The 22,741-nt window shown below is 41.2% G+C and overlaps 1 protein-coding gene across 2 annotated transcripts in view; it reads left to right on the top strand.

Annotated features, from left to right (window-relative positions):
- Nucleotides 1-10,126, top strand: part of TTC39B (tetratricopeptide repeat domain 39B) — a 146,745-nt gene extending 136,619 nt beyond the window's left edge. For both annotated transcript variants that reach the window (XM_029203285.1, XM_029203283.1), the window contains 3 exons: nucleotides 3,129-3,246; nucleotides 6,000-6,116; nucleotides 9,350-10,126. In XM_029203285.1, the coding sequence (XP_029059118.1) occupies nucleotides 3,129-3,246; nucleotides 6,000-6,116; nucleotides 9,350-9,440 (326 nt within the window). In that variant the 3' untranslated portion in view covers nucleotides 9,441-10,126. The remainder of the gene's footprint in view (nucleotides 1-3,128; nucleotides 3,247-5,999; nucleotides 6,117-9,349) is intronic.
- The last annotated feature ends 12,615 nt before the right edge of the window (nucleotides 10,127-22,741 follow it).

Genomic DNA, 22,741 nt, shown 5'->3' on the forward strand with positions numbered 1-22,741 from the left:
ATTTATCCTGTATGGGACTCTCTGTGCTTCCTGGACTTGATTAACTATTTCCTTTCCCATATTAGGGAAGTTTTCAACTATAATCTCTTCAAATATTTTCTCAGTCCCTTTCTTTTTCTCTTCTTGTTCTGGAACCCCTATAATTCGAATGTTGGTGCGTTTAATGTTGTCCCAGAGGTCTCTGAGACTGTCCTCAGTTCTTTTCATTCTTTTTTCTTTATTCTGCTCTGCAGTAGTTATTTCCACTATTTTATCTTCCAGGTCACTTATCCGTTCTTCTGCCTCAGTTATTCTGTTATTGATCCCATCTAGAGTACTTTTAATTTCATTTATTGCGTTGTTCATCATTGCTTGTTTCATCTTTATTTCTTCTAGGTCCTTGTTAACTGTTTCTTGCATTTTGTCCATTCTACTTCCAAGATTTCGGATCATCCTTACTATCATTATTCTGAATTCTTTTTCAGGTAGACTGCCTATTTCCTCTTCATTTGTTAGGTCTGGTGCATTTTTATCTTGCTCCTTCATCTGCTGTGTGTTTTTCTGTCTTCTCTTTTTGCTTATCTTACTGTGTTTGGGGTCTCCTTTTTGCAGGCTGCACGTTCGTAGTTCCCGTTGTTTTTGATGTCTGTCCCCAGTGGCTGAGGTTGGTTGAGTGCGTTGTGTAGGCTTCCTGGTGGAGGGGACTAGTGCCTGTGTTGTGGTGGATGAGGCTGGATCTTGTCTCTCTAGTGGGCAGGTTCACGTCTGGTGGTGTGTTTTGGGGTGTCTGTGGCCTTATTATGATTTTAGGCAGCCTCTCTGCTAATGGGTGGGGTTGTGTTCCTGTTTTGCTAGTTGTTTGGCATAGGTTGTCTAGCACTGTGGCTTGCTGGTCGTTGAGTGAAGCTGGGTGCTGGTGTTAAGATGGAGGCCACTGGGAGATTTCCACCATTTAATATTATGTGGAGCTGGGAGGTCTCTTGTTGACCAGTGTCCTGAAGTTGGCTCTCCTACCTCATAGGCAGAGCCCTGACTCCTGGCTGGAGCACCAAGAGCCTTTCATCCACACGGCTCAGAATAAAAGGGAGAAAAAGTAGAGAGAATTAGTAGAAGTATGAGGAAAGAAAGAAGGAAAGGAGGAAAGGAAGGAAGGAAGAAAGAAGCAAAGAAGGAAAGAAAGGAGGGAGGGAGGGAGGAAGGAAGGAAGGAAGGAGGGAAAGAAGGAAAAAAGACAGAAAGAAAGAAGATACAGTAAAAATAAAATAAAGTATAATATAGTTATTGAATTAAAAAATATTTAGGAAAAAAAAAAAAGGGACGGATAGAACCTTAGGACAAATGTTGGAAGCAAAGCTATACAGAGAAAATCTTACACAGAAGCATACACATACACCTTCACAAAAAGAGGTAAAGGGGGAAAAATCACAAATCTTGCTCTCAGAGACCACCTCCTCAATTTGGGGTGATTCGTTGTCTAAAGGAGGGAAGGACGGAAGGAAAGAAAGAAAGAAAGAACGAAGGTAAAGTATAATAAAGTTATTACAATTAAAATTAATTATTGAGAAAAAATTTTTTTTAAAAAACCGTGGACGGATAGAGCCCTAGGACAAATGGTGGAAGCAAGAGTATACAGACAAGATCTCACACATAAGCATACACGTACACATTCACAAAAAGAGGAAAAGGGAAAAAAAATCATAGATCTCGCTCCTAAATTCCACCTCTTCAATTTGGGATCATTCCTTGTCTATTCAGGTATTCCACAGATGCAGGGTATATCAAGTTGATTGTGGAGCTTTAATCCGCTGCTTCTGAGGCTGCTTGGAGAGATTTCCCTTTCTCTTCTTTGTTCTCACAGCTCACAGGAGCTCAGCTTTGGATTTGGCCCTACCTCTGCGTGTAGGTCGCTGGAGGGCGTCTGTTTTTTGCTCAGACAGGACAGGGTTAAAGGGGCCGCTGATTCGGGGGCTCTGGCTCACTCAGGTCGGGGGTGGGGGGGAAGGAGGGGCACTGTGTGCGGGGCGGGCCTGCGGCGTCAGAGGCCGCGTGACGTTGCGGCAGAGGCCGGCGTGACGTTGCTCCAGCCTGAGGCCCGCCGTGCGTTCTCCCGGGGAAGTTGTCCCTGGTTCCCGGGAACCTGGCAGTGGCGGGCTAAACAGGCTCCGCGGAAGAGGGGTGTGGAGAGTGACCTGTGCTCGCACACAGGTCTCTTGGTGGCAGCAGCAGCCTTAGCGTCTCCCGCCCGTCTCTGGGGTCCGCGCTTTTAGCCGCGGCTCGCGCCCGTCTCTGGGGTTCGCGCTTTTAGCCGCGGCTCGCGCCCGTCTCTGGGGTTCGCGCTTTTAGCCGCGGCTCGCGCCCGTCTCTGGAGTTCCTTTAAGCAGCGCTCTTAAACCCCTCTCCTCGCGCACCAGGAAACAAAGAGGGAAGAAAAAGTCTCTTGCGTCTTCGGCAGGTGCAGACTTTTCCCGGACTCCCTCCCGGCTAGCCGTGGTGCACTAACCCCTTCAGGCTATGTTCAAGCCGCCAACCCCAGTCCTCTCCCTGCGCTCCGTCCAAAACCGAAACCCGAGCCTCAGCTCGCAGCCCCGCCCGCCCCGGCGGGTGAGCAGACAAGCCTCTCGGGCTGGTGAGTGCCGGTCGGCACCGATCCTCTGTGCGGGAATCTCTCCGCGTTGCCCTCCGCACCAGTCGCTGTGCACTCCTCCGCGGTCCTGAAGCTCCCCACTCCGCCTCCCGCCGTCCCCGCCCGCGGAGGGGCTTCCTAGTGTGCGGAAACTTTTCCTCCTTCACAGCTCCCTCCCACTGGTGCAGGTTCCGTCCTTATTCTTTTGTCTCTGTTTTTTCTTTTTTTCTTTTGCCCTACCCAGGTACTTGGGGAGTTTCTTGCCTTTTGGGAGGTCTGAGGTCTTCTGCCAGCCTTCAGTAGGTGTTCTGTAAGAGTTGTTCCACGTGTAGATGTATTTCTGGTGTATCCGTGGGGAGGAAGGCGATCTCCGCGTCTTACTCTTCCGCCATCTTCAAGGTCCCCCCTCTCCTTATTTTTAAATGGTCCCTCTGAAACCTAAGAGCTGTTAGTGCTACCTCTTAAATAGGATTTTTACAAGTATTTTTCTTTCTGTGTGTGAATTGTATGTTTGTTTTGCTTTAAGACTCCAGCGACTACTCTGTAGATGATGAATGCTTAGTGAAGTTGCTGAAAGGATGCTGCCTGAAGAACTTACAGCGGCCTTTGCAATCGGAATTGTGTTTCAATCACGTTGTCCAAAGGTAAAAGCGGACAATGAAACCAACTTAAGTGCAAATTGTGGTTTCTGGGGAATCGCCGTGAGAAAGTGATGCTTTTATCTCCCGTTGCTAACCTTTTACTTGGTGTTACCAGAAAGAGAATCCAGTAATGTTTTCTTTATTCTTTGAGAAAAAAATTATAACCTAAGTGGAACGTGGTGTTATGCCTTTCTACCTGGTGTTCAGAGGTGACTTACAAAAGCTAAATTTACAGCCAGGCTGACATGTGTCTGTCTAAATTCTGGCAGCAATGTACAGAACATCTGATACTTTTTTGATTCATGCATTTGTCTGTCATTCATTTATTCCACAGATATTTGAGTACCTATTATGTGCCAGAGACTGTGATCCTGAATCCTAGGGATTCAAAGTTGAGTAGAAAGACTCGCCATCATTGTAATGATAATGTGACAGGAAAGAACGACTGTGATGAATACTAAAACTGCTTCTCTTTTGGCAAGGGGTATTTTTCTGTAGATGAATGAGTTTTAACCCCCCAAGAGCATTGATCATGATGTCCTGCTCTTTCGCTAATTAGAGAGTTGAGTCAAGGTTCTGATGCCTGACCCTCTTCTCTACATCTGGAGTCACATATGCAATTACAGGGGCCAGACAAGTAACCTTACTGAACAATGGCAGGAATAGGGATTAGTGGGCACTGCAGATTAGGGAGATTGTGTGTTCTCTCTAAAGAATGCAGCCACTCCTGAGCTCTAATTGATTATTGCTCTGGACAGTGTGGGCCCAGTAGCAATAATCCCTACAATTTTTTTTTTTTTTTTTTTTGGCTGTGTTGGGTCTTCGCAGGCTTTCTCTAGTTGCAGCGAGTGGGGGCTACTCTTCGTGGCAGTCCACGAGCTTCTCACTGTGGTGGCTTCTCTTGTTGCGGAGCACAGGCTCTAGGTGTGAGGGCTTCAGTAGTTGTAGCGTGTGGGCTCAGTAGTTGTGACACACGGGCTTAGTTGCTCCGCGGCATGTGGGATCTTCCCGGACCAGAGATCGAACCTGTGTCCCCTGCATTGGCAGGCAGATTCTTAATGACTGTGCCACCAGGGAAGTCCCTACAATTTTTCATGGAAAGCCTGGAATCTGAATTTTGTATAACATCTCCAGATTTTTAAATCTTGGCTCAAGTTTTTGGAAACCATTGTGTAAGCCAAATAGATCACAGCCATAGACTGCCGGTTGACGTTTTTTGTTCCATATCATATACCTTTCCATCCATAGCTACTGATCTGCCTCTTTCTGACTATATATTATGAGAATGTAGGAGGACCGGTGTCCTTCTAAGAAGCTGAAAGAGACAATATCTATTTCCCAAATAAGTAATATACAGGCTTTAGTAAACATGTTAAAGAAGTATCCGTTGAGTTCTCTTTTATTGGTGTTTTTATTAGGATCAAAAGGATGACCCATTTGGGCTATTTGTTGTATTTTTTGACTCTCATAGTGAATTGCTTGCCGATGTATTTTATAGTTTTGAATTGTGAGTTCACCTTCAGTGGGGTTTTATCTTGAGGCTCCTATGAGGCTAGGATTGAGGAATAGTCTCTCTCTAAAGTGATTTTGCTTTTATTTCTGCCAGATGCCCAAAAGGCTTTTCCAGGCCAGGGCCACCTTCATGTTAATTTCATTGCTTAGAAGTTCTTGGATCATTTGGGCCACATAAATTTGAATTGCAGATTCATGTGAGGGCAGGCCTATTGGTTATTAATTTCCTAAGGGATGTGTTTTTTCCCACCCCCCCTCACCTAGACCTCAGGCCAAGGAGCCAACTGCCCCTGTCTTCCTCCTATGCTGCAAGTGGGTTTTTCTCATCTGCCCTTTCTCTGGTGGAGCAGAGCCCCAGCTTTATGTAGAGTCTCAGCCCAGGCTCTACATACTATGTGGACCCAAGGCCTCACCTCCTGTGTGGACATTGAGACACAAAGCCCTGGCTGATTCAGACTGAAACAGACCTAGGGGTGCTTTGGCATCATGCACACACTTAGAGTTCTGGTTTTGTTTTGCTTTCAGTTTGAGAGTTTTCCTTATGTCCTTGTGAGCTGAGCTCTGCATTTTAAAGGGTGTTGCTCTTATTTTTTTGAGTGCTTCTAGATGTTTTGTAGTCAGAGAATTTTCATAATACTGCTGAAAACCAAAGTGTTGACCACTTCTTTCTTGACATTTTGAAGCATTATAAGACAGCAGTGCAAAGAGAGTTCAACCTCAGTGAGAAATAAGTGGCATCGTTTTCTGAGTGGAGTCATTTCCTGAACACATTCATGTTCAGGAGGGATGATCTTATCCTTTCTAGGGTTAATCTTTGAAGATCTGCATGCATTTGTATACCTGAAGGTCAGTAACCAATCATCAGTGCTGGATTTATATTAAGGAATAAAATAAAAGAGTAATATAAGGAATTCCCTGGCGGTCCAGTGGTTAGGACTCCGTGCTTCCACTGCAGGGGGCATGGGTTCAATCCCTGGTCGGGGAACTAAGATCCTGCATGTCAGAGCTTGGCCAAAAAAAAAAAAAAAAAAGTAAAAAAGAAAAAAAAGTAATATATTAAAAGCATACTATTTATTGCCATGGTTTATTAGGTTCTTTAACTGTATAATGACAGCTTTTCTCTGATAATAGTCTTAGTGCTGTAGCTGTTTTCTTAAGAATGGGGAAAAATACATATATGTTGGAAAAGAATGATATGTTCCTTGTTCTTTTAAGACTTAATTGCTTTTCATTTGCTCTTTTAGTGAAAAGCTACTGAAGTATGACCACTACCTAGTGCCATTTACTCTGTTTGAGTTGGCATTTTTGTATAAAAACCAAGGGGAAATTGACAAGGCCATAAAGGTCCTAGAAACTGCAAGGTAAGTGATAACGGCAGCTTCTCTTTGATTGCTATGGAGTCAGGAATGTCAATACAATTTTAACAACAGCAGTAACTTGATACACTTAAAATGAACACATTAATGAAAAATTAGTCACAATTTTACACTTGCTAATTTATGCTTAGTTTCTGCCTGTGGCTTTTGCTGGAATTGTGCTGTTTCCATTTTTTTTTTTTTTTTTGCGGTACACGTGCCTCTCACTGTTGCGGCCTCTCCCGTTGCGGAGCACAGGCTCAGCGGCCATGGCTCACGGGCCCAGCTGCTCCGCGGCGTGTGGGATCTTCCCGGACTGGAGCACGAACCCATATCCCCTGCATTGGCAGGCAGACTCTCAACCACTGCACCACCAGGGAAGCCCTCCAACCCTCTTAATGCCTGACCCTGTGGCTGTTTACACATGTTGTGATTTTGGGGACCTACATGACGGATTTCTGGCCTATTCTCTTCTATATCAGGGGTCAGCAAACTTTTTCTGTAAAGGGCCAATTAGTAAGTATTTTTGGCTTTACAGTATAAGGTCTCCATTGCAACTACTCAATTGTATTAAAAGCAGCCATAGAAGACAATATGTAAATAAATGGGTGTGCCCAGATTTGGCCATAATTTTTGTCATAGTTTGCCGATCCTTGGTGTGTTCCACCATCTCTCTTATTTCCTTAAAGAGCCATTGATTTGAAGAAGCCCTTTGAATCTTCTCCTCTTTCTTCTTTCTGACTACTGTGGCAGTTTCAAAGCATTTTATCAATTCTGCTGTCCAGTGGCTCTCAGACCTCCTGTGATCATGGCTCACTTACTGGAGGCACAAACCCTGTGGTCTGCTTGCTTTGAACACTACTTGCCATGGAGAAAGAATGCCATGATAGCTGTAGGCCATAAATAGCTTGCTGATTCACTAGTTTGTTCATTTACTCAAATTCAGCAGAGCATTCACTGAGTACCTATTATGTGCTAGACACTAGAAAAGGTTCTAGATAGACAACTGTGCATAAACAGGCAATGTTTCTACCTTCTAAGTTGAGGGCTATTGGTAAATAAACAAATAAGAAGAGTAGCAATGGTATGTGCTTTGCTGAGATTTACGATATGATACAGGGTACTCGAGTGCTACTTTAGATTGAGTTGATTCTGGAAGGTTTCCTTGAGGTGGTATGTAGTTGAGATTAGCATAATTAAAGCCAGTCCTGAGAAGACCAGTCACCAGAGGACTGCATGAGGAGCATTCTTGGCTGGGGGGTGGAGTGGGGAGGGTGTTGAGCCACGAGGTTGATAATGCTTCTTGAATGAAATGGGGAATACTTAGAGGATAAGGATTGAGGAGAGAGAGAGAGAAAAAAAAAAACTTTCTCCTGTTTGGACTGTGATATTTTGAGGTGCCTATAGGTATTCATGTGGAGATGGTGAGTTGGCAGTCATATATACCAGCATGGAGTTCAGTGTAAAGGTCAAGGCCAAATGTAGATATTTCAAAGTCACCAGAACAGAGACAGTGATATTTAAAGCTGTGGTGCTTGATGAGGTCATTTGGGGAAAGTTATACAGCTAGAGAAGGAGATCCAGCATAGAGCCTTGGGATATGCCATCATTTTAGAGATTAAACAAGAAGATTAAGAAGTGGCCAGTGAGTTAGGAGGACATCCGGGAAAGCCAAGTGAACAAAATGTTTCAAAAGAAGAGAGTGGTCAGTTGTGAAGAGGGCTGCCAAGAGGTCAATCAAGGTGAGACCAGAGAAGTGGCTGCTGAACTTGGCAGCATGATCGTTGGTGACTTTGACAAGCAAGGTGAGAAAGTGGAGTTTGCTACTCCAGGCAACTCTTTCAGGATATTTGGCTGTGAATAAAGCATAGTAATGGGGCAGAAGCTTTGGAGGCACAGTGGAGCCAAGAGAGGTTTCATTATCTTTTTTTTTTTAAGCCGAGGATATGAGAGAAAGTCACTTTTAAAGTTAATTTGTTGAGAGTGAGTATGACTCCTATGTCAACTGACATTCATGTATCTTCAAATCTATTGAAAATTTTTAGTCCCATTGGAAAATTTGGGACTAAAAATACGGTTTCTAAGTATTCATATCATTTGGACATATTTGGTGTTATCTAAGCAATGCACAATAAGGCAACTTTATAACAATGAAAATAAAAGACTAGTAATTCACTATGAAAAAGCAAGACCAGCAGTGATCAAAAGTCACCACTAACTCAAGACAGTCCCAGTGATGTCAACATAAACAGACGTTCCATAATTTCAAGACTGTTGATTATCTGTAGTTTTCTTTGTGCAGTAGGAGCTTTGCAAAACTTCCAAAGTTAATTAGGGAAATACTCAATTATGTCCTTTGGTAAACTCTAGTAAGATGTTGGCTTAGCTTATGAATAATAACCCTCATTATGAATAATAACCCTTACCAAGGTTACCAGTAAGTAACCCTTAGACCTGTATAAAGTAAAGGGCTGTAGAAAGAAATGAATGCCACTGCAAAGAAAGTACAGCTCTCCCATGGGCCACGGTGGTGTGTGAAAGCAGAGCCCAAGGTCCAAAGCATTCCATTTTGCTGATTCTGAACAATTCTAGCAAAGAGAAGTCAACATGGATGATCTAAGTGAAGTTTTTAAATAATCTGTGGATTTTTAATGCCCCTCCTGACATTGTCACATAATAATTATTGATCAAACCATTGATATTTGCCCATCAGAATTGCAGTAAGTAATTTTGGTGTCACCAAGTAATCCTGCTATCTTTGTTGTAATTGTCGTTTTGTGCGAGTTTCTATATCTATATCTAAATCTATCTATATATATATAAATTTGTGTGTGTGTGTGTGGTGGCGGTGAATGATTATGTTCACCTTGTTTTTACAGGCTGCCAGAAATTTCCAGTTTAGAAAAGGAGGTCAACTCTTTAAAAATAGTTCACAAAATTTGTTAAGCCCTCCATGCAACCTTCTTGCTTGTTTGTGAATGGTTTGGTAATTACATATAAACATTGCTAGTCAAAGCATGCTTTTTAGACCACCACCAGGAAGCTTCTAGAAATACAGAATATTGCAGTCCTCATCTCCTCCCAGGACCAGAATCTGCATTTTAACGAAATCCACTGTTATGCATATTAACGTTTGAAAGCAAATAAGGAATGAAGATGAGAGGAGGGGGAGGAGGGTGGTGGTGCCCTGGTGTATAAACGAATTTTGACATTACAATATTATTGTTATTTATCTTTAGAAATAACTACAAAGATTACTCACTGGAGTCCAGACTACACTTCAGAATTCAGGCAGCTCTTCACCTCTGGAAAAAACCTTCCTCAGATTGATCAGAACATGAAGGATGGAATTTTCTCTCAATTAGTACTGGCATCTGCTATAGATTAGACCTTGTATTAAAGTGGAAAAATGATCTTGTGAATGTGAGACAAAAAACTAATTTTACTGTCAATATTTTCTATCACCTGTGTGGTTTACTATTGGTCTACATAAATGGGTTTTTTTTTTCCTATGGAATGATGTTCAATAATATCTAGAAAACTCTTATATTCTGCATCTCCAAAAAGAATTTCATATCCGATTTGAATTGGAGAGTGAAAAGTCTTTTAAAGGACTCGCAGGTACAGTAAAGTATAATTAGATTATTTATTTTTTTAATGTGGAAATGAATATTGTGTAAGTAGCAAATGGCTTACAACCTAAGCATTTTTAGCATGTTGGTCAGTTAAACTTCAGAGATATTTTGTTGCCTAGCATTTAAGTTTCAGAGGGGAAATAAGAATCACCTACATTCAAAATAGCTCAATAACTTTCCGAAAACTCCTGAAAAAGACAGGCAATGGGTGTGAACAGGACAGGTAATGTAGGTAATAGGTTGAAAGACCTGTATCTAGAAAAGGTGATGAAATGTTATTGTTTTTTATTCTTCATGTAAGTTACAGGTGGTGACAGTTCTGAGAGACTATCCTGTGTTTTTGTTGTTGTTGTTGTTTTTTTTGCGATACGCGGGCCTCTCACTGTTGTGGCCTCTCCCGTTGCGGAGCACAGGCTCCGGATGTGCAGGCTCAGCGGCCATGGCTCACGGGCCCAGCCGCTCCGCGGCATGTGGGATCTTCCCAGACCGGGGCACGAACCCACATCCCCTGCATCGGCAGGCGGACTCTGAACCACTGCGCCACCAGGGAAGCCCTATCCTGTTTTTGAATGTACTTAAGTCTGTTATTATTATAACAAAATTCAAAAAAATTCCATGTATCTAAAGGGAAAAAAAGTTATATTTTAGAAAATTTCCTTAACCTTAACAATGAGCGCCTAAAATATATACGTTGACTATTTTTCTTATAAAGTTCCTGCTGCTTTCAATGATATGTAAAATAATAATTTTTACACTTGTAATGTTGGTGTGTAAGGTCTAATCTGCTCATTTCTCTAGCACTGTGATGGTTCCTTGTAAATATCTGGACTGTGCTTAGTCCTTTAATTTGCAAACACAATCAGGGCATGGAGTGGAAGAGAGCCAGCTCTGTGGTCCTGGCTCTGCTGTCGGCAGTTACCGGGGTGACCTTTAGGGAGTTCTGTGCTCTCTCCATCGCCATATTTTCCTCATCTGTGAAATGGAAAAAGAACAGATGAATTTCAAGGTCTCTTTTAGTTTTATAACTGTGGGTCTGAGGCTGAGATATTTATTTTCAGCAAACAATGTTAAAATGTTTAATCCAGATCATTCCCACTTAGTGTGTGTTTTATTTTACAATCATCACTGCCCTCCCCAGCCCCTCAGCTCTCCAATATGTATGTGCAGTGGCTGAGGACAAGACTGCATCCAGAGCGACAAAAAACAGTTCATGAATCGATGAATCAGGGTTTTGTCTTATTTCTATTTTGAAGAATAAATTGTCTTGGAAGCCTCTGCAGTTTAACAAAAACAGCCCAGATTGGCAGTCAGGAGCCGAGTTCTATTAGTTAATAATATTTCCTCTACGTGGAGCAAGTCATTGACCCTTTCTGGCACTCAGTTTCCCTGGTGGGGATAGCAACACAGAGCTTGGTGTTTGTGAGGGCTGTATTAGACAATGCATATGATAGCTTTTTATAAACTGAAAGGCTGCATGAATATGAGTTGTTGTAATAGTTACGGTTTTTATGTATGTATTACAGTATCAAAAGTATTGGCTTGAGTCTGTGGTCTCTGATATAAAATGAAAGTGTGGAGATTCAAACAAGTTTAAATTTATTTGAAGTGTTTGGCACTGACATGAGCTCACGTTGTGAATTTGCTCCTTGCTGTTTATTCCCTGCTATATGAGCCTGTATCCAGCAGGTATTTGGTCTTGTTTTCTTTAAGGTACTAATTCTTGGCCAATACTGAGGATGTTTTTCCAGTGGAAAATGATGAATAGAACTCAACTCGGAGTTCCACCCCTTCAGATAATATTGGTGGTAGATTCATCGTGTGCTATTAATAGGAATTATATAACTTTACATTAGGACCAAATAAAAGAGAAAATAACTGTCATTACAATTAGTAAGGGAAAATCTGTTCAAAAATTTCTTTGAATATTACTTGGAAAAAAAAGTCTCCAAAGTTCTTAGAAGAGTTTTGGTAGCATTATTATTATTTTTTTTAATAATAAAAAAAAGGTCATATTGCTTTTGTGAGAAGCTACAAGTCAGAGCAAAAGTGAGTAAAAAATGCACTTTCTGGTATGAAATGGAAACGATTTAAGGTAATGGTAGTTATTTTTGTTTTATTTTAACTCTGCATTACCAAAACAAATATAAAAATTCATATCTCCCATTAAGATTTTTCCTTTATTTGTTCTTATTTCGTTTGTATTTTCATTTCCTTTTCTTTTATAGTTACCTGATAATCTATCCAATGGATTTTTAAATGTTGTAATATCATTTGTTTATTTTTAAACATCTTTATTGGAGTATAATTGCTTTACAATGGTGTGTTAGTTTCTGCCTTATAAGAAAGTGAATCAGCTCTACATATACATATACCCCATATCTCCTCCCGCTTGCGTCTCCTTCCCACCCTCCCTATCTTACCCCTCTAGGTGGTCACAAAGCATCTCCCTGTGCTACGCGGCTGCTTCCGACTAGCTATCTATTTTACATTTGGTAATATATATATGTCCATGCCACTCTCTCACTTTGTCCCAGCTAACCCTTCCCCCTCCCCGTGTCCTCAAGTCCATTCTCTATGTCTGCGTCTTTATTCCTGTCCTACCCCTAGGTTCTTCAGAACCATTTTTTTTAGATTCCATATATATGTTAGCATACGGTATTTGTTTTTCTGTTTCTGACTTACTTTACCCTATATGACAGACTCTAGGTCCATCTAACTCACTACAAATAACTCAATTTCATTTCTTTTTATGGCTGAGTAATATTCCATCGTATATATGTGTCACATCTTCTTTATCCATTCATCTGTTGATGGACACTTAGGTTGCATCCATGTCCTGGCTATTGTAAATAGAGCTGCCATGAACACTGTGGTACATGTCTCTTATTGAGTTATGGTTTTCTCAGGGTATATGTCCAGTAGTGGGATTGCTAGGTCGTATGCTAGTTCTAATTTTAGTTTTTTAAAGGAACCTCCATACAGTTCTCCATAGTGGCTATATCAATTTACATTCCCACCAAGAGTGCAAGAGGGTTCGCTTTTCTCCACACCCTCTTCAACATTTATTGTTAGTAGTTTTTTTTTTTTTTTTTTGTACGCGGGCCTCTCACTACTGTGGCCTCTCTCACTGTGGAGCACAGGCTCCGGGGGCCCAGCCGCTCCGCGGCACGTGGGATCCCCCCGGAACGGGGCACGAACCCGTGTCCCCTGCATCGGCAGGCGGACTCCCAACCACTGCGCCACCAGGGAAGCCCGTTAGTAGTTTTTTTCATGATAGCCATTCTGACTGGTGTGAGGTGATACCTCATTGTAGTTTTTTTTGTTCTTTCTGCGGTACGCGAGCCTCTCACTGTTGTGACCTTTTCCGTTGCGGAGCACAGGCTTCGGAGGTGCAGGTTTACGGGCCCAGCCGCTCTGCGGCATGTGGGATCTTCCCGGACTGGGACGAACCCGTGTCCCCTGCATCAGCAGGTGGACTCTCAACCACTGCGCCACCAGGGAAGCCCCCCCCCGTTGTAGTTTTGATTTGCATTTCTCTAATGATTAGTGATGCTGAGCATTCTTTCATGTGTCTGTTGGCAATCTGTATATCTTCTTTGGAGAAATGTCTATTTAGGTCTTCTGCCCACTTTTGGATTGGGTTGTTTGTTTTTTTGATATTGAGCTGCATGAGCTGCTTGTAAATTTTGGAGATTAATCCTTTGTCAGTTGCTTCATTTGCAAATATTTTCTCCCATTCTGAGGGTTGTCTTTTCATCTTGTTTATGGTTTCCTTTGCTGTGCAAAACCTTTAAAGTTTCATTATGTCCCATTTGTTGATTTTTGGTTTTCCATTTTTCCATTTCTCTAGGAGGTGGGTCTTGCTGTGATTTGTGTCATAGAGTGTTCTGCCTATGTTTTCCTCTACGAGTTTGATACTGTCTGGCCTTACATTTAGGTCTTTAATCCATTTTGAGTTTATTTTTGTGTATGGTCTTAGGGAGTGTTCTAATTTCATTCTTTTACATGTAGCTGTCTAGTTTTCCCAGCACCACTTATTGAAGAGGCTGTCTTTTCTCCATTGTATATTCTTGCCTCCTTTATCAAAAACAAGGTGGCCATATATGCGTGGGTTTATCTCTGGGCTTTCTATCCTGTTCCATTGATTTACATTTCTGTTTTTGCACCGGTACCATACTATCTTGATTACTGTAGCTTTGTAGTACAGTCTGAAGTCAGGGAGCCTGATTCCTCCAGCTCGGTTTTCTTTCTCAAGATTGCTTTGGCTATTCAGGGTCTTTTGTGTTTCCATACATATTGTGAAATATTTTGTTCTAGTTCTGTGAAAAATGCCATTGGTAATTTGATAGGGATTGCATTGAATCTGTAGACTGCTTTGAGTCGTTTAGTCATTTTCACAATGTTGATTCTTCCAATCCAAGAACATGGTATACCTCTCCATCTGTTTGTATCATCTTTAATTTCTTTCATCAGTATCTTATAGTTTTCTGCATGCAGGTCTTTTGTCTCCTTAAGTAGGTTTATTCCTAGGTATTTTATTCTTTTTGTTGCAGTGGTAAATGGGAGTGTTTTCTTAATTTCACTTTCAGATTTTTCATCATTAGCGTGTAGGAATGAAAGATTTCTGAGCATTAATTTTGTAACCTGCTACTTTACCAAATTCATTGATTAGTTCATGTAGTTTTCTGGTAGCATCTTTAGGATTCTCTATGTACAGTGTCATGTCATCTGCAAACAGTGACAGCTTTACTTCTTCTTTTCCGATTTGGATTCCTTTTATTTCCTTTTCTTCTCTGATTGCTGTGGCTAAAACTTCCATACTATGTTGAATAATAGTGGTGAGAGTGGGCAACCTTGTCTTGTTCCTGATCTTAGTGGAAATGGTTTCAGTTTTTCACCATTGAGAACAATGTTGGCTGTGGGTTTGTCATATATGGCCTTTATTATGTTGAGGTAAGTTCCCTCTATGCCTACTTTCTGGAGGGTTTTTTATCACAAATGGGTGTTGAATTTTGTCAAAAGCTTTTTCTGTATCGAGTTGATCATATGGTTTTTATCCTTCAGTTTGTTAATATGGTGTATCACATTGATTGATTCACATATATTGAAGAATCCTTGCATTCCTGGGATAAACCCCACTTGATCATGGTGTATGATCCTTTTAATGTGCTGTTGGATTCTGTTTGCTAGTATTTTGTTGAGGATTTTTGCATCTAGTTTCATCAGTGATATTGGCCTGTAGTTTTCTTTCTTTGTGACATCTTTGTCTTGTGTTGTTATCAGGGTGATGGTGGCTTCATAGAATGAATTTGGGAGTGTTTCTCCCTTTGCAGTTTTTTGGATGAGTTTGAGAAGGACTGGTGTTAGCTTTTCTCTAAATGTTTGATAGAATTTGCCTGTGAAGCCACCTGGTCCTGGACTTTTGTTTGTTGGAAGATTTTTAATTACAGTTTCAATTTCATTACTTGTGATAGGTCTGTTTATATTCTCTAGTTCTTCCTGGTTCACTCTTGGAAAATTGTACCTTTCCAAGAATTTGTCCATTTCTTCATGGTTGTCCATTTTATTGGCATATAGTTGCTTGTAGTAGTAATCTCTCATGATCCTTTGTATTTCTGCAGTGTCAGTTGTTACTTCTCCTTTTTCATTTCTAATTCTATTGATTTGAGTCTTCGCCGTTTTTTTCTTGATGAGTCTAGCTAATGGTTTATCAATTTTGTTTATTTCCTCAAGGAATCAGGTTTTAGTTTTATTGATCTTTGATATTGTTTCCTTCATTTCTTTTTCATTTATTTCTGATCTGATCTTTATGAGTTCTTTCCTTTGGCTAACTTTGGGGTTTTTTTGTTCTTATTTCTCTAATTGCTTTAGGTGTAAGGTTAGGTTGTTTATTTGAGATGTTTCTTGTTTCTTGAGGTAGGACTGTATTGCTATAGACTTCCCTCTAAGAACTGCTTTTACTGCATCCCATAGGTTTTGGGTTGTGTTTTCATTGTCATTTGTTTCTAGGTATTTTTTGATTTCCTCTTTGGTTTCTTCAGTGATCTCTTGGTTATTTACTAGTGTATTGTTTAGCCTCCATGTGTTTGTAGTTTTTACAGATTTTTTCTTGTTGTTGATATCTAGTCTCATATTGTTGTGGTCGGAAAAGATACTTGATACGATTTCAGTTTTCTTAAATGTACCAAGGCTTGATGTGTACCCAAGATATGATCTATGCTGAAGAATGTTCCATGAGCACTTGAGAAGAAAGTGTATTCTGTTGTTTTTGGATGGAATGTCCTATAAATATCAGTTAAGTCCATCTTGTGTAATGTATCATTTAAAGCTTGTGTTTCCTTATTTATTTTCATTTTGGTTGATCTGTCCAGTGGTGAAAATGGGGTGTTAAAATCCCCTACTATGATTGTGTTACTGTTAATTTCCCCTTTTATGGCTGTTAGCATTTGCCTTATGTATTGAGATGCTCCTACGTTGGGTGCATAAATATTTACAATTGTTATATCTTCTTCTTGGATTGATCCCTTGATCATTATGTATTGTCCTTCTTTGTCTCTTGTAGTAGTCTTTATTTTAAAGTCTATTTTGTCTGATATGAGAATTGCTACTCCAGCTTTCTTTTGATTTCCATTTGCATGGAATATCTTTTTCCATCCCTAGGTCTGAAATGGGTCTTACGTAGACCACATATATACGGGTCTTGTTTTTGTATCCATTCAGCCAGGCTATATCTTTTGGTTGCAGCATTTAATCCATTTAAGGTAATTATCGATATGTATGTTCCTATTACCATTTTCTCAATTGTTTTGGGTTTGTTATTGTTGGTCTTTTCCTTCTCTTGTGTTTCCTGCCTAGAGAAGTTCCTTTAACATTTGTTGTAAAGCTGGCTTGGTCGTGCTGATTTCTCGTAGCTTTTGCTTGTCTGTAAAGGTTTTAATTTCTCTGTCGAATCTGAATGAGATCCTTGCTGGGTAGAGTAATCTTGGTTGTAGGTTTTTGCCTTTCATCACTTTAAATATGTCCTGCCACTCCCTTCTGGCTTGCAGAGTTTCTGCTGAAAGATCAGCTGTTGACCTTATGGGGATTCCCTTGTATGTTATTTGTTGTTTTTCCCTTGCTGCTTTTCATTTTTTTTTTTTGTATTTGATTTTTGATAGTTTGATTAATATGTGTCTTGGCGTGTTTCTCCTTGGATTTATCCTGAATGGGACTCTCTGTGCTTCCTGGACTTGATTAACTATTTCCTTTCCCATATTAGGGAAGTTTTCAACTATAATCTCTTCATATATTTTCTCAGTCCCTTTCTTTTTCTCTTCTTCTTCTGGGACTCCTATAATTCAAATGTTGGTGCATTTAATGTTGTCCCAGCAGTCTCTGAAACTGTCCTCAATTCTTTTCATTCTTTTTACTTTATTCTGCTCTGCAGTAGTTATTTCTACTATTTTATCTTCCAGTTCACTTATCCATTCTTCTGCCTCAGTTATTCTGCTATTGTTTCCTTCTAGAGAATTTTTAATTTCATTTATTGTGTTGTTCATCATTGTTTGTTTGCTCTTTAGTTCTTCTAGGTCCTTGTTAAACGTTTCTTGTATTTTCTCCAATCTATTTCCAAGACTTTGGATCATCTTTACTATCATTATGCTGAATTCTTTTTCAGGTAGACAGCCTATTTCCTCTTCATTTGTTAGGTCTGGTGGGTTTTTCCCTTGTTCCTTCATCTGCTGTGTGTTTCTCTGTCTTCTCATTTTGCTTCACTTACTGTGTTTGGGGTCTCCTTTTCACAGCCTGCATGTTTGTACTTCCCGTTGTGTTTGGTGTCTGCCCCCAGTGGCTATGTTTGGTTCAGTGGGTTGTGTATGCTTCCTGGTGGAGGGGACTGGTGCCTGTGTTCTGGAGGATGAGTCTGGATCTTGTCTTTCTTGTGGGCAGGACCGCGTCTGGTGGTGTGTTTTGGGGTGTCTGTGCCCTTATTATGATTTTAGGCAGCCTCTCTGCCAATGGGTGGGGTTGTGTTCCTGTCTTGCTAGTTGTTTTCACATAGGGTGTCCAGCACTGTAGCTTGCTGGTCGTTGAGTGGAGCTGGGTCTTAGCGTTGAGATGGAGATCTCTGGGAGGGCTTTTGCCTTTAATATTACGTGGAGCCGGTATGTCTCTGGTGAACCAATGTCCAGAATTCTGCTCTCCTACCTCAGAGGCAGAGGCCTGACTCCCGGCCGGAGCACCAAGACCCTGTCAGCCACATGGCTTAGAAGGAAAGGCAGAAAAAAAGACAGAAAGAAAGGAAAAAATAAAGTCAAGTAAGGTTATTAAAATAAAAAATAATTATTAAAAAATTAAAAAGTAATAACAAAGAATGAAGAGAGCAACCAAAAAAAATAAATACGGATAGGCAGAACCCTTGGACAAATGGTAAAAGTAAAGGTATACAGAGAAAATCACACAAAGAAGCATACACATACACACTCACAAAAAGAGAAAAAGGAATAAAATATATTGTTGCTCTGAAAGCCCACCGCCTCAATTTGGGATGATTGTCTATTCGGGTATTCCACAGGTGCAGCGTTCATCAAGTTGATTGTGGAGATTTAATCTGCTGCTCCTGAGGCTGCTGGGAGAGATTTCCCTTTCTCTTCTTTGTTCGCACAGCTTCTGGGGTTCAGCTGTGGATTTGGCCCCGCCTCTGCATGTAGGTCGCCTTAGGACATCTGTCCCCGCTCAGACAGGACAGGGTTCAAGGAGCAGCTGATTCGGGGGCTCTGGCTCACTCAGGCCAGGGGTGGGAGGGGTACGGAGTGCTGGGCGGGCCTGCGGCAGCAGAGGCCACCATGATGTTGCAACAGCCTGAGGCGCGCCTTGAGCTCTCCCGGGCAAGTTGTCCCTGGATCCCAGGACCCTGGCAGTGGCGGGCTGCACAGGCTCCCAGGAGGGAGGTGTGGATAGTGACCTGTGCTCGCACATAGGCTTCTTGGTGGCTGCAAAGAAACCTTAGCGTCTCCTGCCTGTCTCTGGGGTCCACGCTGATAGCCGCGGCTCGCGCCCGTCTCTTGAGCTCGTTTAGGCGGCGCTCTTAATCCCCTCTCCTCAGGCACCAGGAAACAAAGAGGCAAGAAAAAGTCACTTGCCTCTTCGGCAGCTCCAGACTTTTTCCCGGACTCCCTCCCGGCTAGCTGTGGCGCACTAACCCCTTCAGGCTGTGTTCACGCCGCCAACCCCAGTCCTCTCCCTGCGCTCTGACCGAAGCCCAAGCCTCAGCTCCCAGCCCCGCCCGCCCCGGCAGGTGAGCAGACAAGCCTCTCGGGCTGGTGAGTGCTGGTCGGCACCGAGCCTCTGTCCGGGAATCTCTCCGCTTTGCCCTCCGCACCCCTGTTGCTGCGCTCTCCTCAGCGGCTCCGAAGCTTCCGCCATGCCCCCCCGCAGTCTCCGCCCGTGAAGGGGCTTCCTGGTGTGTAGAAACCTTTCCTCCTTCACAGCTCCCTCCCACTAGTGCAGGTCCCGTCCCTATCCTTTTGTCTGTGTTTTTCCTTTTGCCCTACCCAGGTACGTGGGGAGTTTCTTGCCTTTTGGGAGGTCTGAGGTCTTCTGCCAGCGTTCAGTAGGTGTTCTGTAGGCGTTGTTCCCCATGTAGTTGTATTTCTGATGTATTTGTGGAGAGGAAGGTGATCTCCACGTCTCCTTCCTCCGCCATCTTGAAGGTCTCCTCCTAAATGTTGTAATATTATTAATGCTACAAATATTCATCTGTTTCCTGCCATGTTCAAGATATCATGGCAGCACTAGTTTGTTGTGACATCAGCTAATGTTGCATTTTTAGACTTATTTTGTGATTCAGGGTGTTCTGTGAAGAATGAGTACTGAAGTGACAATGTTTTATCTGCTGTTTTGAGGGGCATATGTAAAGGGCTTGGTCTGCCAATATATCTGACAGTTTGTGCAATTTGTGTAGTTCTTGGTATAATTACCTTTCTTTCTTTGCGGTACGTGGGCCTCATCACTGCTGTGGCCTCTCCCGTTGCGGAGCACAGGCTCCGGACGCGCAGGCTCAGCGGCCATGGCTCACGGGCCCAGCCGCTCCGCGGCATGTGGGATCCTCCCGGACCGGGGCACGAGCCCGTGTCCCCTGCATCGGGAGGCGGACTCTAAACCACTGCGCCACCAGGGAAGACCTAATTACCTTTTTTTAAAATGAAGAGCCAGAGTTCTGATTGGTTCTGTGTAAACTTAAGACTCAAGTAGAGGTTAAGCTTTGTGGTATTGGTGACAAAGAAGGCATGATTTCCACTTGACAGTTAATGGAAGATTAGCTATATCAGCTCTTATATGAACGTATATCTTAATATTTCTGTGCTTCTCCTGGATATAAGAACATCCCACGTTATATAGGAAAAGGAAGTTCATTGATGCTATGTCTTTACTACAAGTGAGTAGAAGCTATAGGGAGGTAAATTGCAGATTAATCAGCATCAAAGATTTTTAATCATTGAAACAATATAAGAGTATAACCATTTCTTTTGCAAAGGAGTAAGTTTAGCAGAGCTATGTGACTATCATTCTTACCTGGCCTGGAAACCTTATAGTTGAACTTTGAGGTCACTGTGAGTCTTTGATCAGGTTTCCAAATCAGTGGGATGTGTGTAAAGAAGAAAGTTACCACCTTTCAAAGAAAAATGAGCTTTTTCTTCTTTTGAAACTGCTTTTAGAGGTAGTTACATTGTGTTAGCCACTAATAGCCCCTTTTATTAATACTCATTATGATTTCACTTCTCATCCATTCCTTTAAAGTGAATCTATCGATGTTTTCGAATAGAGATTTTTCTTCCTTTGGACGTTAAAACTAATTATTTTGAAAAGGTCTTTGTGATCAACGGGAAAAATTTCTGGCATTATTCTGATTAATTCTTCATTATTGTTTTCATATTACTCTTTTTTCCCTAGTTATTTAATCCACATTTATAAGTCATAAATTCTAATGCCTTTAATTAAAATGAGTCAATGAAGACTCCAGTGGTTGTTCTGATGCCCTAAGATTTTATGATTCATAGGGCATGGAATGGATCTTGGAAATCTTTTTTTTTTTTTTTGGCTGTACCACATGGCCTGTGGGATCTAAGTTCCCGGACCAGGGATTGAACCCACGCCCCTGCATTGGAAGGTGGAGTCTTAACCACTGGACAGTCCTTGGAAAATTATCTCATCCTCCCCAACTGCTAAACAGTGTTTCTCCTTCAGTCTTGCTCTGTCCAGTATGGTAGCCACTGGCCACATGTGGCTATAGAGAACTTGAAACATGGCTAGTGGCACATGTTGGAATGATGCTGAGAGTCAGGGAACATTCATTTCTATATGCCTCCCAATGTCATGCTTCCTGGAGTTCTGGCTTTTACTTGCTGCCTACTGTGATCACCTAATCACCATAGTTGCATTGTCAATCATGGTTCAAATATATATCTCTGAGGTTTGCTTTTTCTGTTTAAGTTCCCATAAACTTTTGTTCGATCATATTTATTCTGCAGATATCATTGATCATTGGCATGTTTGAACATTATTATTCTCCCCCCCTCCAGCTCCTTATATACTAGACTTGAGAGATCTTATTTTTAAGATTATTATTTAAATCTGATTTTACAGACATTCCTCACTTTTTGAGATGTAACAGCACAAACTCTTAGAGTTGTAGAGGAAGTGACTCTCACCTTTGAGATGTTAGTAGATTTTATGATTAAAATATTTTTTAAGATGAACATTATTCTGAAAATGTGGGTGACCTTTCCAATCCCTGTATATTATAATGTTTCACCATTGACTCAGCTAGGCCAGTATTCGTCTTTAAAGATTTTTAGGCACTAGTTACCCACTTAGAGAATAATTTGGCAGATAGTTTATTTGAAGTTATATATTTATCTTTTGCTGCCTATTATTGATATTTTAATGTATATGATACCTAAGTGATATGCATACATATAATTGACATATTTTAAATGTCTAGACATTTCTTGATCTGACACATAGATAGGTCAATAGGTAGGTAGATAGAAAACAGCTTACAAATATTAAATAGACAATGCTTTATATTGTTCTCTCAGAAGGAGGGCAGGGTTTTCTCACATTTCCCATCCCCCAGACCAATTATTTACGTATTTTTTCTTTATGTTATTAGATTGCTTGTTGTGAAACCCTGTTTCTGCTTCTCGTTGTCGGTAGTTTTGTCCTTACATCCCTTAGATTTAGTTACCTCAGAATGTAGAACTTGAAATGTAATGAAAAGTACACACCAGAATTTAGCATGGGGGAAATATCTTCTATGTTGAGCAATTGCTGTCTGACCGTGATGATGTTAAAGTCCATTCCAGTCTGTTTATAACTTCATAACCACAAAAAGAAGTGATGCAGGGACTATTTAGTAGATTGAGAAGGCTGAGTGGATTCTTGGCCTGGTCCATCTCTGAACGACTGTGTGGATCTAGCTTCAAAGGAAGTTCAACCCTCATTCTGTCCAGTTTACAGATGTGTAAATTACAGTGTAGTAATACTATAACACGACTCTGCATGGGAAAATCAAAGCAGCCACCTCACTGTTATTTGCTAATAAAAAATGCATACCAGTGCCTACAGATTGGATATTTAATAGGAAAACTCAAGGTACTTTAATACCTTCATTAAGTAAAACTTTGTTGCATATTAGTATACAATATACCTTGTATGTTAATCCAATAGTTCTTAGACACACATAATTTAAATGACTAATAGAAGGGATGCTGGTATATCTCAGTGGGAGCTTTTGTTTTATTGCTACTTAATATATTTTAGTAAATTAGTTTTAATTATTGGTAGTCTGTGTAGTATCATTTAGGGGAAAAAAAGTTGGTCTCAGTGTAACAGAACTGAACGCCAGAGAAATTGGATAAAATGAACGTGTTAAAGAATATTGCTTATTTCAGTTTTAAAGGAATTCTATTATTTTGAAATGCCGGAAGGTCTTCCGCATTTTGAAGGGATGAC

Source organism: Monodon monoceros, unplaced genomic scaffold, assembly GCF_005190385.1.
Source record: "Monodon monoceros isolate NGI ecotype Baffin Bay Population unplaced genomic scaffold, NGI_Narwhal_1 Super_Scaffold_5, whole genome shotgun sequence".
Classification (NCBI taxonomy): Eukaryota; Metazoa; Chordata; class Mammalia; order Artiodactyla; family Monodontidae; genus Monodon; species Monodon monoceros.